This window comes from Vanessa atalanta, chromosome 29 (assembly GCF_905147765.1).
Source record: "Vanessa atalanta chromosome 29, ilVanAtal1.2, whole genome shotgun sequence".
Taxonomy (NCBI): Eukaryota; Metazoa; Arthropoda; class Insecta; order Lepidoptera; family Nymphalidae; genus Vanessa; species Vanessa atalanta.
The window spans coordinates 1,324,082-1,342,429 of NC_061899.1; the positions used below are offsets into that span (position 1 = coordinate 1,324,082).

General features: G+C 36.4%; 1 protein-coding gene across 1 annotated transcript; it reads right to left on the minus strand.

Annotated features, from left to right (window-relative positions):
- Positions 1-12,734: 12,734 nt before the first annotated feature.
- LOC125075052 lies at positions 12,735-18,109 on the minus strand. Its single transcript, XM_047686610.1, has one exon. The coding sequence runs from the start codon at positions 18,100-18,102 to the stop codon at positions 12,892-12,894; it is 5,211 nt and encodes a 1,736-aa protein (XP_047542566.1). The 5' UTR covers positions 18,103-18,109; the 3' UTR covers positions 12,735-12,891.
- Between the last annotated feature and the right edge of the window lie 239 nt (positions 18,110-18,348).

Consider the following 18,348-nt stretch of genomic DNA (forward strand, 5'->3'; position numbering starts at 1 on the left):
AACTATCAATATTACAGGTAAATATTGGACAACTAAGATGTTATGTCCCTTGTGCCTGTTGTTACACTGGCTCACTCACCCTTCAAACCGGAACACAACAATACTGAATACTGCTGTTTGGCGGTAGAATATCTGATGAGTGGGTGGTACCTACCCAGACGGGCATGCACATAGCCCTTTCACCAAGTAGTTTTTCCGTAAATTCTAATAAAAAAATATTATTTTAGAATCCATTAATGGATTGACTTAATTTGTAAAATGTCGTTTCTTACGAAACACTTGAGGGTGGATCGCTTTCGCTACGTTACAATGGTAGGTAATTTATGCATCGCGTCATCTATCATTATTTGATTGATGAGGACGGTGAATTTATCATGGGGGGTATTTATTACCACTCCGATACCTTTACTAGTTAATGACTTATAATTTTAATTGATATCATTTGTGTGTCTAACAAATAATAACTTCGAAGGTAATTGTTCTTTGGGAATAAAATTTCAAGGTCAAATCGTAATATTTCGAACGATATTTTTTTTTTTACTTTTTGAGTTAATTTGAATGTTTCCTTTCTTACAGAAGTTGCCTGTGTTATATTTGACCACGATGAGCATCAAATCGATGATAAAATTCTGACGACCTCCGTGGTCGAGAAGTGTGTACAACGGTTTTTATGGGTACACCACTCCGAGGTCCCGGGTTCGATTCCCGGCCGAGTCGATGTAGAAAAAGTTCATTAGTTTTCTATGTTGTCTTGGGTCTGGGTGTTTGTGGTACCGTCGTTACGTCTCATTTTCCATAACACAAGTGCTTTAGCTACTTACATTGGGATCAGAGTAATGTATGTGATCTGTAAAATATATACGATTTGACTTACGCAAGTATACGTTAAAAACGTTTATAGTACTATGATATGAATGTTAACCAAGTGCCCCAGCCAATGATGGTGTCCTCTTGCAGTCACGATAACCAATCTCAAGGGACGCTAGCGAGTTAGGCAGGATATATTATAGTTTTAAGAACGTACACAATTCTATGCACAAACATAGATATTAAGCATTCTCATAGTCCGATGTGATGACAAATTCGATACGACAGGAAGGAGTTAAGGACCAAAGGCTAGTGGATTTTTCGACCAAAAGGCAAAATAACTTTTTATCGGCACGACGTGGAGTTTGAAATCAGGATTTCGGAATTTGTGGCGATATATTCATATCATCATTTTTTGTGATGATTGCTGCGTTCAAAACCTCAATATTTGATTAAGAATCATTCGCAACCTTTGTTTTAAATAAAAAAAAACATCTTGAACACAACTAATTGACCGTTAAAATGGTGGAGTGTTCCCGAAACAACAAGAGTCGTTACAGTTTCATATCATGGTTGAAAGGGTACATTGTTGTTTACAAATTTCCAAGTAGACTGCCAAATGTCACTATCAAATATCTTGGCAGGGACACCAAGAGACCCATCTGGTTAATTGCTTCCATGGAAATTGTTAGGTAGCGTTTGTTCAGAGGACCAGATATAATTTAACTAAGAAAATATTTTTGAGTGAAAATTTAACATAATCATCTGAAAAGAGCCGAGATGGCCCAGTGGTTATCACGCGTGCACCTTGACCGATGATTTCGGGTTCAAATCCAGGCAGGCACGACTGAATTTTCATGTGCTTAATTTGTGTTTATTATTCATCTAGTGCTCGGCGGTGAAGGAAAACATCGTGAGGAAAGCTGCATGTGTCTAATTTCTAAACTCTGCTACATGTGTATTCCACCAACCCGCATTGGATCAGCGTGGTGGAATATGCTCCAAACCTTCTCCTCAAAGGGAGAGGAGGCCTTGGCCCAGCTGTGGGAAATTTACAGGCTGCTAATGTAAATGTCTGAAAAGGAAAACTTTCTTAACTTAATTCAATAGTATTATAAAGTATCAGCTTAATTATGCAATTGTTTCGCTTCCTGTCCTTAAAATAAAGTTAAGTTGAAAACAAGGAAAGACATAAAAACTCAGTTTAGAATTTTGACCACTAGACCATAAATCACTTAGCTTAAATTAAGGTATTTAGTAAAACATTTAACAATTACACAATCTTAAATAAAACACCTGTTCTAACTGAATTTCAATTTCTTTGGACGTAATAAAATAAAAATTTCGTAGTTAATTTACTAATTAATGTTATTTGATTTGTAAGTAAAATTATTTGTCGTAAAATGGTTATATGTTCAATAAGCGAATTTTTAATGTCCAGTTCACAATTCGCCTAGTTTTTTATGTTTGATACCTCAGAACGCCTTCGCTTATAAGGCGAAACTAAATTCATCCAAATTGGTTCTACGAGAAGTTAAGGGAACTCCTCAAATATTGTTAGCATACATATTACTGATATTTTCACCAACAAATCAAACTGCTTTCGGATAGACAGAAAATTTAAAGAAGAACAGACGGATTATTAAAATATATATATATATATATATATATAAAAAACTCTTTATATTTACTATCTTTACTTTTGCAGTCACGAGTGCTAGATTTAACAACTTGATGTATATTTCTAACGTGACATCTGAGTGAGGAGGGTCTTATACGACAAACGCATGAATGGAAAAAGATTGATAGTTTCGTGTAGAATTCACAATGGTTACTCTATATAATATATAGCCTTCTGAATGGACAGTTTACTTCATACCGGCCGCGGTTTTACTGGCTTTTGTAAATCATATATTATGTTATGTTAATATACTTTATCGTATTCATAAAATACAGAAATCTCAGGACTAAACACAAAAATGAAATGATACTAAAACTAAAACAAATATTTGATGTGTTGTACAATGGGCGGACTTCTAATCAGCCATCTCTTGCAGACAACCCAATCTAAGAGAGATTTTTTAAAAAATCTGGGTAAGCGGTTCAGACGGCAAACATAAATATTGGACAACATCACATACATTACTCTGATCCCAATGTAAGTAGCTAAAGCATTTGTGTTATGGAAATCAGAAGTAACGACGGTACCACAAACACCCAGACCGAAGAAAACATAGAAAACTAATGAACTTCTTCTACATCGACTCGGCCAGGAATCAAAACCGGCGCACACACTACTCGACCACGGGGCTCGAATATTTAGTTGTTCGGATTTTTGGACATTTATACAAATACACATACAATTTATTAAAGGGTGAATGACAAGCGTAACTTTATATTTTAAACGTACGAAGTCGGGATAGTATGTGTGCTTTTGTATCAACAAGATGATCTCACAAATCAATATCGGTATTGATCCAGCATTGGACTAATCCAGGACGTACGTGCTATGTGCACGTTTCAGCATCATTTGCATAGGATTTACTGGATCGTTGAAATGTTTCAAAACGATTATTAAGGGTTTTTTCACAATGCGGTTTTAATAGAGCTTTGTTTGAATCAATAAAACACAGCTTATAAAACGCTGAATGATCATTAATTGTGGTGTTGTATATGTTGGGATATTCTGTAACAAGAAACTCGAATCTCGAAACACGATTGTGAAAATTCAGAAATGCGAAATTGACTATAGTCAAATATATATCAAAATGGCGTATCACTGTAAGTCGGTTGACAATATTTCACGAGTGGGATACGAAGTGATTTCTTGCGAATTTCACTGCTGATCACGTTTTGTGAGGTGCACTAGTACCAGTTTTAATATATATTTATAACCGTACAATTGTAAATATTGTTAGATTGTAATCGCGAGATTGTAACGTGCCAAAACATTGTGATTTAACTTTAATTAGCTTCGGTAGTAGATCTACCGAAAAGTAATGCGTTAAATTGCAAGCAGTGTGTTACGGTTTATAATCTTTCGACAGTTTACAATCTCGCGAGATAGATTATAATCTAACTGTATTTACAATTTTACGGGGACATATATATTACATTAGAGATGGTTTATTATAATATAAATTAAAATAAATAGTTATATTTTGTCTCAAGCCTTTAAGAATCATTTTTTATTTTATATGGTGGTCTTGGACAAAGCCTTACCACCTAGTGTTTTAAGTATACCGTCCGATTTTGTTCTTCCCTTAATCTCCTTATAGACAAGAAGATATATCTGGAAGAGTTCATTGTAAGTGATGAGGCTTTTGCATGATTTTTAATTGACCTGTTTTTTATTATACTATGTATTAACTAAATGTTACTGTGTCTACGAAAGATTAAATATACTTTAACTTGGTAGTAGGGCTTCGTGCAAGCACTTCTGCCCGTCATTTGCCCATTTGCCAGTGGTGGTGGTGTGCCTAACAATTTTAATATAAAGGTATTATAAAACAATATTTAATTATTTATTGAAAGAAAGACACGCAATACTTTAAACAACATTTAATATTTGGATTAACAAAATTTGCTTGAGGTGTCGTGGATAAGAAAAATTATCCCAAATTCTGAAATGTAATGGTTATAATTAAAATCTACTTTCAAAGTACACTTTGCGTGACGAGTACACTAATACTAATATAAAAGATTGAGGCGAAATTTCCGAGGACGTTTCCTGGGTGATCGAAATTAAATTAAATCAAATTTCATAATTCGACGAGCAGATCCATTGATTGGACCGGAATTCGACAATATTCTACGCAAACGTTTTTATTGGTTCGTCTCGACTTTAATAATAATTGTATTTAAATTACTATTGATTCGGCGATTCGATACAACTTTCTGCTCATTTTTCCAAATAAAAACCGACTCAGATAGATGAGCTGTTTAGTGATATTTCTTTTTTAGTGGTCACCAGCACCCAAAAAGAGTGGCATAATATAGACTCCATTACTTAAAAGATGACGTCCGACAGAGAAGTATGGAAGAAGAAGACATGCTGTGCCGACCCCAAAATTGGAATAAGGGCAGGAGGATGATGACTATAGGTTACTTCAGAAACTTTTAATATTTATGGAGTATTCTGCTAATGGACAAACTGTATGATTTTTGTTATAATGCGTGGTATAACTCGTCACTGCAGCGCATAGATATTGGGACAGAAAGAAACATCAATTAATTATTATATGGTCAATGTACTAACTTTGGCACTAAGAAATAGATACCTTTATATTTGTAATAGCACAATAATATTGACAATAGTTCTGTTCAGCATCGAATAACTTAAGTTAAGTGGATTGTTCTAGATGATCTTGCACAAAGTTCAAGAGGTTATTTACCGTATGCTGTAATAATACTAGATTATACCCTTGAGTAACAAATAATTAATTGAAACTATTGTGCTTTTAAGAGCCGAGATAGCCCAGTTAGAACGCGTGCATCTTAACTGATGATTGCGGGTTCAAACTCATGCAAGCACCACTGAATTTTCATGTGCTTCATTTGTCTTTATAATTCATCTCGTGCTCGGTGGTGAAGGAAAACATCGTGAGGAAACCTGCATGTGTCTAATTTCAACGAAATTCTGCCACATGTATTCCACCAACCCACATTGGAGCAGCGTATTGGAATATACTCCAAACCTTCTCCTTAAAGGGAGAGAAGGCCTTAGTCCAGCTGTGAGAAATTTACAATTGTCGTAATTATAAGAAAATTTCATTGGTCCAGTGTCTGATGCTTAGAAGAAGATGCAGATTGTTTCATGATGATTTAATTATTCAGTTTAGTACGTAAACTAAATCATACTGACAGCGAAGACGCGTTAGAGACACTGGTAAAAAGGTTAGAAATGGTGATTGGATTAGAATCTAGAAATAGTGATCTATAATAGAGATAAATCTGTTGATTATTAAATATGTTGATTATGGACAAATTGACCATACTGACCAACTGAGGAATCCAGAATCACATGATAGATAACATCATGTAACTCAACAAAGATACATATCGAGTCAATGAAGAAGTCTTCGTCTTAGACTTCAATGCGAACTTTTTGCCATCAATTTGCAATACTAAAATTTAGATTGTGATTTTGCCTAGCAATGCAAAGAGCAGTTAAATTTGACTGATACAATCCCAATTATAAATGCAAGCCGATCGCGGTAGGTACCCACACATCATGCTTAATATTTTTATATGAACAGCTTATTTCATCTTTAACTTTTAAGATTACCGTTTCATAAATTCAAATCATTTGTAATAAATAGTTTGGTAAAGAAGGCATATTATTCAATACAAGATTATATACATGATAAAAAAGTGTGAGGCTAATACTTATTGACTTCCAGGCATTTTACATAGATATATAATTGCATTTAACTAACATGACTGTATTTTTAAATGTTGAAAAAGAGTAACCACTGAGTTATTTAGTGGTTCTTCTCGGAAGAATCTGTATTCCGAACCGGCGGTAGCTTCACTTAATATAGTTTGTTAAATGACGATTCAAAAGTGCTTGTTAAAGCCTACTTGAATAAAGTATATTTTGATTTTATTTGACCATCTGTTGATTTGACCAGTGATCTGACCGCATCAGCCCATTTTAAAGCTTAATTAAATTATTTATTAAGCGCGATTATTAAAGTAGAAAAATTAATGAGGTGATTATCTCGTTCGGTATTTAACGAGCTACCGATAATTCGTTGAATATTAAATCGGGGAATTAATGATCGTGGTTAATATATTATAGATGAATATAAAAAAGCAGTGGTTTTTTTTTATATCATTGAATAATACATATCTTTTTAGTTATTGTGATGTACTCGCTTCAGCAGTACATATACTAAAACTAGCATAGATACTAGTAGTTTTACCACGTTAGTTTACAAGGGAAGCATTTGTAGCTTTACTTGGTGGTTGACTTTGTGCAATTCATTGTTTTATTCCGGTTTGCAAGATCTGAGTTTCCAATATTGACGGCACCTTAGCGATCGAAGGAATCGTAAATATTTCTTACAGCAACAATTTCAATGTGCGGTGGTGACCACTTACAATCAAGTACCGGATATCTATTTATAAAAAAGTATATAACTCCAAGGTTTCTTATTTTATTATTGTGTAATAATTAAATTATTGAACAGGCAAAGTTAACTAACGCGATCTCATTTCAGAGGCGAGTATCTCGTTTCCAGAATTTATGGACTGAGAATCAGGAGCAAGGTTATATGAATTTACTTCACAGCTCGTAGATTATATTTTTGGAGTTAATTCTATCGAATGTTAACTATAATCTATTTATTTATTGGACATTATTGGCCGTATTAGGTTGTGACTACGACCGATTGATGCGGAATAGATCTCTTCGTGAATAACTTGCACAGGAGTTTAATGGTAAGGATGGAATCCTGCATTCCACACACACTTCACATCGTGTTACAGAGAGTCGTGCGGTGAAGGTGTTTGTCGAATTGGTTGATGGCATCGATAAATTCTTATCCTCTCAGTATTAACAACATGGACTGGGAGTCTAACGACATTTATTTGTCGCCTCTGAACACTGACAGCTTCCCGGATTCGCCTATACACTCCATTAAAAACTTGCTTTGAAATAAGTTCCTAGGTGTTACACATTTTTGGAGCGGAGATTTTTTGAGAAAATGGTAATGTTTTTCAAAAAATCTGCAAGACAAGTTTCATAACGTTTTTTTTTTGTCATTAAGGCATTTTTGTGGAAAAGAAATCATAGAAATATTGAAATAAAATATTTTTCCGTCTCGCTTTTTTAAATTTGGACAGCTAATTATTATGGATTATTCGTTTTTATAAATCATAAGAAAAATTGAGATTTAAATAAATATATTATTTTAAATCAATTTTTGAAGTTTCACTTTCGACTTATTTTAAAAAGGCTAAAAAATGTTATAACTCAAAAATGGTTCACTTTTGCATGATGCATAAGGGAGTTAAAATTATCGCAAATTGTCCTTGGAGTTCAAACTTCCTTCATAGCAAATTTCATCAATATCGGTTCAGTAGTCTGGTTTTGAAAAAGCAACAGACAGATAGACAGAGTTACTTTCGCATTTATAATATTAATATAGATCATTGTAAACATATATTGCGACGCAACTGTAAGTACGCCCACTTCGTTAAAAAAGTACCAAAGGGAGTCTCAAGTTTCTCAAGAGTCTCAAGAAAGTCACTTCATATTATAATAGTAGAAACCGACAGACATTTTCCTGTCTGTGTATTCGTAACGGTTTATAAGTGGATGTGTTACAGCGCCATCTAGTGGTTATAAAAAAAGACAGCTTAAAAAAATTATTCATGAAATTCTCTCCGCGCGCACAAAATTCGCTCGTGCAGACAGCATTGTGGGTACCTCCACGATATTACAACTTCCTCAACCTCGTAAGCTCCCACAACCACCTGCCACCACCACCACCTGCCCTGACGTGGGCATCAGACGATATGATTTAGAGTTCTTAAAACGTTTGACAATTGGTAATGTAAAGCAGATAATTCACAATGGAGCTGTGAACGGCCTCGTTGGTAACTCTGATAGTGTCACCACGAATTGCAACAATCATTGGTTCTAAATCTTCAGTACTTGCAACAATATATTAAATGTAATATATTCGAGGGTGTTTACGAGTCAACTGCACGAATCCCCCATAGGATACTTAGACAGATAAACAACAAAATTAATAGGAGGTTTAATCGTTTCGTTACGTAACGCGTTACGGGGCCAGTCTATCTGGTTTCTCTTCGTCTTACACATACGGAAGCAGTAGGCTCCTCCTCTCTCACTCTAACCCACAGCTAGTATTCCGGACAGTTAAGGTTATCACTTCTGTCGGGCGTCCCGAGACACACACGTATTAGTTGTGTTTGTTTGTTTGGATGAGTCGTGATGCACACGGTAGGTAGTTTTCCGATTGGGTTCCAGGTATTTTTTAAGAAAAAATATGCAAATACCCTTACGAAGTTAAAGAGACAGCGAGTACATATATACATACGATAAAAAGATTAAAGTACAATATCAAAACGTTACTCTATCCTATAATAAGCAAAATATTAGTCATCTCATGATATCCGAAACTTAAGGTCCGATTGACTTGAAATTTAGCAATAACCGAACGTAATTATTTGCTACGTAGACGCGCACTGACTTGAAATTAAGAACTAACCTTTTACGACGTAGAGGGTCACTATGAAAGGATTTTCTTGCAAATATCACTTTAAGGGGGAATGGAAGGGAAAGTTTTGTATGAATTTTACCCGTGCAAAGTCAGGACGGCCATCTAGTTATATAATTGCTTGGAATTGATTACATAGACACTCTATTAATTACCATCGACCCAACCGAGAATCGAGGCTAGAAGGCGGAATATCATTGTTATATTAATTAGGAACTATTCGAGATACCCTTGTTAAAGATCGATTGATATACGAGAGTGATGTCATGTTGAAATAAATTAGATGTTAGTGGGACATCAGTGGGAATGTAGTTGTTTAAACATATACAACATTAACAGCCTGTAAATTTCCCACTACTGGGCTAAGGCCTCCTCTCCCTTTGAGGAGAAGGTTTGGAGTATATTCCACCGCGCTGCTCTAATGCGGGGTGGCAGAATTTCGTTTGAATTAGACACATGCAGGTTTCCTCACGATGTTATCCTTCACCGCCGAGCACGATATGAATTATAAGCACAAATTAAGCACATGAAAATCAGTGGTGCTTGCCTGGGTTTGAACTCGAAATCATCGGTTAAGATGCACGCGTTCTAACCACTGGGCCATCTCGGCTCTCATAAACCTAAAAAGTATAACCTTTTTTCAATTAGAGAACATACCTAATGCTAGGTTTAAATTTACATAACGTTCTGAAGTAACAACTTAATCCAATTTAGACAGTTTTCGTACAAAGTATAATTAACACGTACAACCTTTTTCGTTGAGTCCCATAAAAGCATGAACATCTTTAGATTAATGGCAGCCATTAAAATTGTGAAAACATTTTCACGTGATAATTAATGATCCTTTTAATGAATAGAGAAGAGTTAGAAATTTTTGGAATGATGTCAAGTTATTGGCTATTAATTTTAAACCGGCTTCGTTTTGTGGAATTAGGATTTCATATTCCACAGACAAACCTGAATATGTCAAATTTATTTTTTATTGGTTGCTATGACCATCTTTTTTAATAACGTTGGGGCTTACGTCGCCAATGCTCCACCAACCTTCGGAACTAAGATGTTACGTCCCTTGTGCCTGTAGTTACACTGGCTCACTCACACTTCAAAACGGAACACAACATTACTGAGTATTACTGTTTGACGGTACAATATGTGATGGTGTGAGACTGTGAAACGGCGGTAGAGTTGAAATATTGCCAATTCAAAAATGCTTAAGTATCAAGTTTACTTGAATAATTACATTTGATTTGATTTGATTTGAATTGTTTTGAGTTCAGACACAGGACTGAGGGCGCGTGTGAGAGTGAGTGAGTGCAAGAGTGTCCAATCTCTGTTTCTAAAAAAAAACGACAGATAAAAACAATAACTTTTATTGGCTTGATCACGGGCTTAAACCTAGGACCTCGAGATGTAACCTTATATCCAGTCACTAAACCAATAAAGTTTTTTTTTTTATGTTAGAGGTGGCAAACGGGCAGGAGGCTCACCTGGTGAAAAGTGACTACCACCGTCCATGGACATCTGCAATACCGGGAGGCTTACAGTGCAAGGCTTTTCAGGAAGGAGTACGCTCTTTTCTTAAAGGTTCCCAAGTCGTATTGGTTCGGAAAAACCGCCGGCGAAAACTGGTTCCACAGAGTGGTTGTTCAAGGCAGAAAATGTCTTAAAAATCGCGCTGTTATGGATTTTCGGACATCTAGGTGGTGCGGGTGATATTTTGAATTTTGACGAGATGTCCGAAGGTGAAATTCAGCAGCCGGGATTAATCCGAACAATTCCTCGGAACATTCCTCCGTGACGATCTCCGTGGTCGAGTAGTGTGTACACCAGTTTTCATGGGTACGCCACTCTGAGGTCCCGGGTTCGACTCCCGGCCAAGTCGATGTAGAAAAAATTTATTAGTTTTCTATGTTTTCTTGGGTCTGGGTGTTTGTGGTACCGTCGTTACTTCTGATTTCCATAACACAAGTGCTTTAGCTACCTTTGGATCAGAGTAATGTATGTGATGTTGTAAAATATTATTTACTTAAAAATTTAAATTCCTCGTGATAAATTCTGTAGATTGTTAGATAGAATGTGATGAGGATATCGAATACATACGTATAGATTGAAGATTATGGTCAGTGTTCTTCCGAATAATTCAAGTTTCAAAATTATGCCGTTTTATGAATAAATCACGTTCTCGTAATCGACATTGCCCTGACATAAGCTCATTCGATCGTTCAGAGAAATTGAATCGATGTCAGCGCTGCAAATCGACTTCAGTTTCCATTAGTCGGATGTTACTATTTTAATGCGCTTAAAATGAAATCGAAGTCTTACAGGACTCATGGCTCATGATGGCGAAGCATCGGACGATGATTTACGACCTTTCGTTTCAACGTCGCATCATTTCGTCAACTATTTTTATTACTAGTTAGTTTACGGAATTCAAATTGTTTGAATATCGTTTTAAAGACAATTTAGTGAATATTAATTTGTACTTTATAAAAATTTGTTTTAATCTGATAGAGACGTCAAAAAACTTCTTGAAATAATCTCAAATTTTTTCCCTTCAATCGAGTGTGAAATTTGAAAACACAATAAACTGCTAAAAAGTAACTAATTTTGAGAATTATTCATATGCGAATGAGCGCCGTTAATAAACAACAAAATACGTATATTATATTTATATAACTATATTTATTTTTGTTTCATATAGCCCAGTGGCTAGAACGTGTGTATCTTATCTAATGATTACGGGTTCAAACCCGGGCAAGAACCATTGAATTTTCATGTGCTTTATTTGTGTTAATAGTTCATCTCGTGTTTGGCGGTGAAGGAAAACATCGTGAGGAAATCTGCTTGTGTCTGATTTCAACGAAATACTGTCACATGTATCCACGTGTGTAACAAATGCTAAGTCCACGCTTTTTTATCATTGATATAATCTTGTGTATGCCTTCATGTCTTATATGCTTATACATGTATATATTATGTAATTGTCTTTCAATATAAATGTTTTATATAAACGATTCTAAGCATGCGAAGTCGGATGTCATATATGTCAAAATATATTCAATAGTTTGCATATTTATATCTAAAGTAACATTTTCAAAATTCGTTAGTTTCGTAGTTATAAAAGTTCTATAGTACTCAGCAATTCTGCGTGGTCCTGCATTGCAGATGTGCAGAGGACTCACCGCGCATTTTGGGAATTCTACGCTTCTGTTAATCAGAAAATATTTATGCGTTCAAAAACAAGACTATATTTTAATTTAGAGTTAATATTTAATAGATTGTCTCTTCCCAATGACAGGCTTATTATTTGTACTTAAGGAATTATAACACAGGTCAACTTACGGAATTATAACAAGGTTCACTTGTTAGAGCACATGGCATCCAAAGATCTCTGGACGAACCCGGGTAGAGTTCCCATAAGCTTATCTTGTTATCCGTGTTTAGTTACATCGTTGTCAGTGCTAAAGGAAAATCTTGAGAAAATATTTACTGGATTAAATTCTGCCATATGAACATCCACCTTGCACATAAGCTCCAAATAATTTTCTTAACAGGAGAGGTCATAGTCCAACGTACTATTTATACAGGATGGTACGTTTACACCGAAATTTATATCTTAATAATTGTGCGGGATTCAACGAGAAACTTCGATAGAAAAAAATAATACGACGTGTATCAGTTGAACTGCTGTATTTAGAATGACGATTAAAAGAGATATAACTTAATTCTAAGTAATGTCAAGTTAGACAACGGCGCAATGCGTATTCCTGCCTTTTATTTGTCGCAGGCGCTTAAACATGCCCCCGGGCGTTGAAAGCTTGGCTTTTAACAGCTATGATGGCAAAGGCAATGGGCAGATCCTATTAAAGGCTCTTCTGATGACACCAGTAGACGTCCGAATATCTGCCACGCGAACAATACCGTCCGAACCAGGGTGGACTGCTACAACTCTTCCAAGTCTCCACTTTAAGGGGGGAAGATTGTCCTCCTTTACCACAACTAGGGATCCCAACTCAAGCCCATCCTTACATGCGCGCCACTTGGTCCTCTGTTGGAGTTCAGCTACGTACTCCTTACTCCACCTTGTCCAGAAATGTTGGCGCAACTGTTCAATCCTCTGGTAGCGAGTTAGTTGGCTCATTGAAAGATCCTGGAGATTAGGCTGTGGTATTGAGGTGAGGGGTCGTCCAATTAAAAAATGTCCTGGCGTAAGCGGTGTGTCGTCATCAGGATCTGAAGACAGCGGTGTCAATGGACGGGAATTTAATATGGCTTCAATCTGCGTTAACGTGGTGTAGAGTTCCACAAAAGTTAAATTACTACAACCCAACACTCGCTGCAAATGATATTTGGTTGACTTCACACCAGCCTCCCAGAGTCCGCCGAAATGAGGACTATACGCGGGTATAAATTTGAATGAAATTCCATCATTAGCCAAAGATTCGCTTAACGAAGCTGCATTAGACTTAATAAATTTTGATAAGTCATTATACGCGCCCACAAAGGAGGTACCGTTGTCTGAAAATATACTTGCGGGCTTTCCTCGTCGCGAAATAAAACGATATAAAGCAAGTAAAAAATGATTACTGGTTAAGTCACTTACTAATTCTAAATGAATCGCCTTGGTGGTAAAACAAATGAATATAGCAATATACACTTTCACTAGCCTACATCCACGACCCAGGCGACTAGCGCACATTATCGGGCCAGCGTAATCGACGCCTGTATTCTGGAACGGGTAACCAGGAAGAAGCCGCTGCCGCGGTAAGTTTCCCATCAAAGGAGTAACTATAGCTCCTTTCATTCTACGGCAACGTACGCATCGATGAAAGCAAGCCTTTGCTAAATTTCTGCCACCAATAGGCCAATAAGTCTCCCTTATTGAAGCCAGCAATAATTGTGGGCCCGCGTGCATTAATCGTCTATGTTCATAATCGAATAATAATTTAGTAAATTCGTGAGCGGACTGTAAAATAATAGGATGTTTTTTATTATATATAAAATTAGCATTATCGAGACGTCCTCCAACACGCATTAATTGGTTATCATCTAAATAAATATTAAATTTAAGAAGAACGCTCTTTTTCGGCAAACTAAGTTTATTAATTATCAATTTGTGCTCAGTAAATGATTCACGTTGACTTTGAAAAATCACTACATTTAATGCATCCTGTAAATCTGATTCTGTAAGAAATTTATCATTTACTGAAAGTTTCTTACACAATTTAATAAATCGAAGCATATAAGCAATGGAACGCACAAGTCTAGTGTATTTCGAAAAACGTTTAAAATTAATAAATGAACTACTGCTGTTATCAGTAACTATAGCATTTAACGAAATATCATTACGAGTCTCGGGCAAAGTCTCAACCTGTAGGTATTTATAATGATTAGGCCAATTACACCTATCTAGCCGTAGAAAGTCTGGACCTGACCACCATAGATCAGAATTTTGCAGGTTATTAATATCGGTTCCACGCGATATTAAGTCTGCTGGGTTCTTATCTGTGGGAACATGTTGCCATGTACAGTTACCCGCCGTTTCTAGAATTTCAGCAACGCGATTGCGTACAAAGGGCTGAAGCCTAGAAGGCAACATCTGCAACCATCCTAACACAATTGTCGAATCAGTCCAGCAATAGGTCCGGCTAATAGTTGCTCGAAGTGAACCTTGAACCTTCTCATACAGACGCGCTCCTACTAATGCACCACACAACTCCAACCTCGGAATAGTTGTAGGTTTGAGAGGCGCCACCCTACTTTTAGCCATTAATAAGCGAACCAAATACTTACCCTCATGATTATTGCTTCGAATATAAGTGCACGCACCGTACGCGCGTTCAGAAGCATCGGTGAATATGTGTACTTCTAGTTCCTTATATGAATTGCAAATAACATTACGTGGAATTCTAAAATTATTTAATAAAGGCAAAGATTTCATGATGATATTCCAACGTGAACTAATATTTGTGTTTAGGGGTTCATCCCATGAGGACTTGTCTAACCACATTTGTTGTAGTAACATTTTCATTGTAATGACACAAGGAGATAAAAGCCCTAATGGATCAAAAATCCGTGCAATCACTGAGAGTAAATCTCGTTTAGTATCTACATTAGAAGCCAAATTCATGCTTATTGGAAATGTAAGCTCATCAGAAGTGGTATACCAACTGAGACCTAATAACTTGTTAGGCTCTTCAGATCCCATGTTTAAATCGAGCGAAGAGTCAATCGATTCAGGTACTAATTGAGATTCATTTGATTTCCACTTTCTCAGTCTCATGCCAGCCAAAGCCAACGCCTTGGTGACCTCCCTACGAATAAATTGTGCTTCATCTAAATCCATGCTCCCGGTACACAAGTCATCAACAAAAAAGTCATGTTGAATAATTTTAGCAATGTTATTGTCGTTACACTCTAGACCTATCTGCTTAAGACAACGAGTAGCTAGAAATGGTGCACTTGCGGTGCCATACGTGACTGTATTTAGTTCGTACACCTTAATTGGTTCGTCAGTATTAGCTCGCCAAACAATTCTTTGCAAGTACCTATCAGATGGATGGATGACGACTTGTCTATACATTTTCTCGACGTCAGCGGCTAAAACGTACTTATGCTGTCTGAATCGAAGAAGGATAGACAACAAATCATCCTGAACTGTCGGTCCAATCATCTGCAAATCGTTTGAAGAAATTCCGGACGATGTAGGACTACTGGCATTGAACACAACACGGAGTTTAGTTGTGGTGCTTCCTTCACGTAATATCCCGTGGTGTGGAATATAATAACCATTTGACGTTAATTCCGATGATTTCAATTCTGTCATATGGCCTAATTGAATATACTCTGACATGAAATCGCAATACATCTTACGGAAAGTAGGCTTAGTCCTAAACCTACGTTCTAAAGAAAACAAACAGTGTGTTGCTCTTTTATACGAATCTCCTAGCATAGAAGGATTCTGTTTTAGAGGTATGCGAACGCAAAAGCGACTGTCACTTAATCGCGTCGTATGTTTAGTAAAGTGATCCTCACATAACCTTTCCTCCGGTAAATAATGAGACGAATTGGAACTTATTTCTTCTAATTGCCAGAAACGTGATAAATCAGACCTAACATTATTGTTAGAATCCGTAATTTTAGTAAAATTACAACGAATATCACTCGAGAGCATCGTGACATAATTATGAGACGTAGGACCGGCGACTATCCAGCCTAGTCTAGTCTCGCAAAGTACTGGTTTACCAGAGCCTAATTTAATTCTTTGCGATCCTAACAAGTCCCAAAAGATATCAGCGCCAATTAAAATGTCTACTTCACTCGGCTTATAAAAGGTGGGATCGGCTAAACATATATCAGATGGAATATTCAAACTAGTAATATCAATTTCACGGCACGGTAAAATATTTGTAATAAATGGCAAAACGAAACACTGCATTTTGCAAGAAAAATTATCATTTAATGACGTCATATGTACGCGACACATTTTGCCCACGTGCGAAGATACGTTATTTATTCCGCCAATCATTCTGTCAACCTGAGTCAACGAAAGATTTAACAAATTACATAAACTTTCTCTCATGAAACAAGACGTACTACCGCTATCAAGTACTGCGCGAACTACATGCGCACGATTTTTGCTATCGTACACTTTGATTAAAGCGGTGGACAAAAGCACGTCGCTTTGCTTACGCTCAGCACACTGCAAGGCAACGCTTGCTGACAACGTTACGTTATTTAAGTCACAGGTGGCTGACGTAGATGGAGAAATTGAATTATTATTCGAATAAGTAGTGTTATTCTGGGTTTCATTACTATTATTTAAAGTATTTCTATTATCCGAAGTGTGTAACAGTGTATTATGTCTACGTTTACATACCTTGCAACCTTGCTTCTTACAACGATTCGCAAAATGACCGGGTTTTAAACAATTAAAGCACACCTTATATGATGGTAATAATTTGAGACGTGCGTCGTTACTTAGTGCGAGGAACTGCGGGCAATTTATTAAATTATGGTCACCTTTGCACTTGGGACATGTCTTCTGTGCTGATTCCATGTCAGAACTGCGAGGAGCTGGTGTACTTACCATAGCTTTAATTTTAGGACGTAAGTTAGATGTAGCCTGAGACTGATTACGTGACAATTCTAACGTTTCTATTAAATCAGCTCGAGCGCGTAAGAACTGCACAAATTGATTGAATGTTATAGTGTAATCCTTATCCAGACGACCCTTAAATTCCTCCCACTCTCGATACGTCTTATTATCAAGCTTGCGGGTAACTATATAAATTATAAGAGTATCCCAATACTTAACTGGTTCACCTAAAGTCTCAAGAGCTCGCAAGTTTTTATTTAATTGATCTATTAAACCCTTCAAAATAGACGAAGACTCTTTATGAATCATTTCAATATTAAATAATGCCGACACATGATTCTGCACCAGTAAACGCTTATTACTAAATCGGTCGCATAATAACTTCCAAGCTACAGAATAATTACTGGCAGAGAATTCAACAGATTTAATAACCACGGCAGCAGACTCATCCAGAGAAGCTCGTAAATAGTGAAACTTGTTTACTTCGTCAATATCATCGTTATTGTGAATAAGACTAGTGAAAGTGTCATGAAATTCCAACCAATTGTTGTAAGAACCACTGAATTTCGGTAACTGTATAGTAGGTAACTTAACTGGTTTATGTGTATTGCTATGAGTACATTTATCACTATTACTAGATTGAGAATCTTTATTAAAATTGCTTAATAACGTTTGTGCTCTAGAGAGCGTCTTATAATACGACGACTCAAAATCTGAACGTTCAGCAAACTGTACTTTAACGTCATCGGTTATGCATTCTAGACGCAACTGTACCTCATCGTATTGCTCGTATAATGACTCCATCTTCCCAATACGCAGCTGTAGTTCAGTGACATCACAACTACTCGATAATTTATCGCTCAGCTGATCAAGATAATTTATAAAAGCAGTCAAACGACCTTTGAAGCTTCCTCGCTTCTTAATTAAATCTCTTTCCTCAGACATTATGGGAGACGAGTGCGATGGTCAACCTTGTAAATCCTTAAATAACTTATATACTACCTTTACGAGTGTTGGGTGACCAACTAGTAGTGGAATATAGAAAATTTAACACCAGAACTTCAGTTCAAATCCACGTGCACCTTTTAACCTCGACCGGGGTTAAGGGTCAACTTATTTATTTCTTCGAATAAAAATAATGTTTCTCAAAATCCACAATAAATGCAGCTTATCTTCCGCTAATTCAATAGA

Bases quoted from the DNA above. Each gene is read 5' to 3' on its own strand.
- LOC125075052 (XM_047686610.1), bottom strand. From the start codon at position 18,102: ATGTCTGAGGAAAGAGATTTAATTAAGAAGCGAGGAAGCTTCAAAGGT.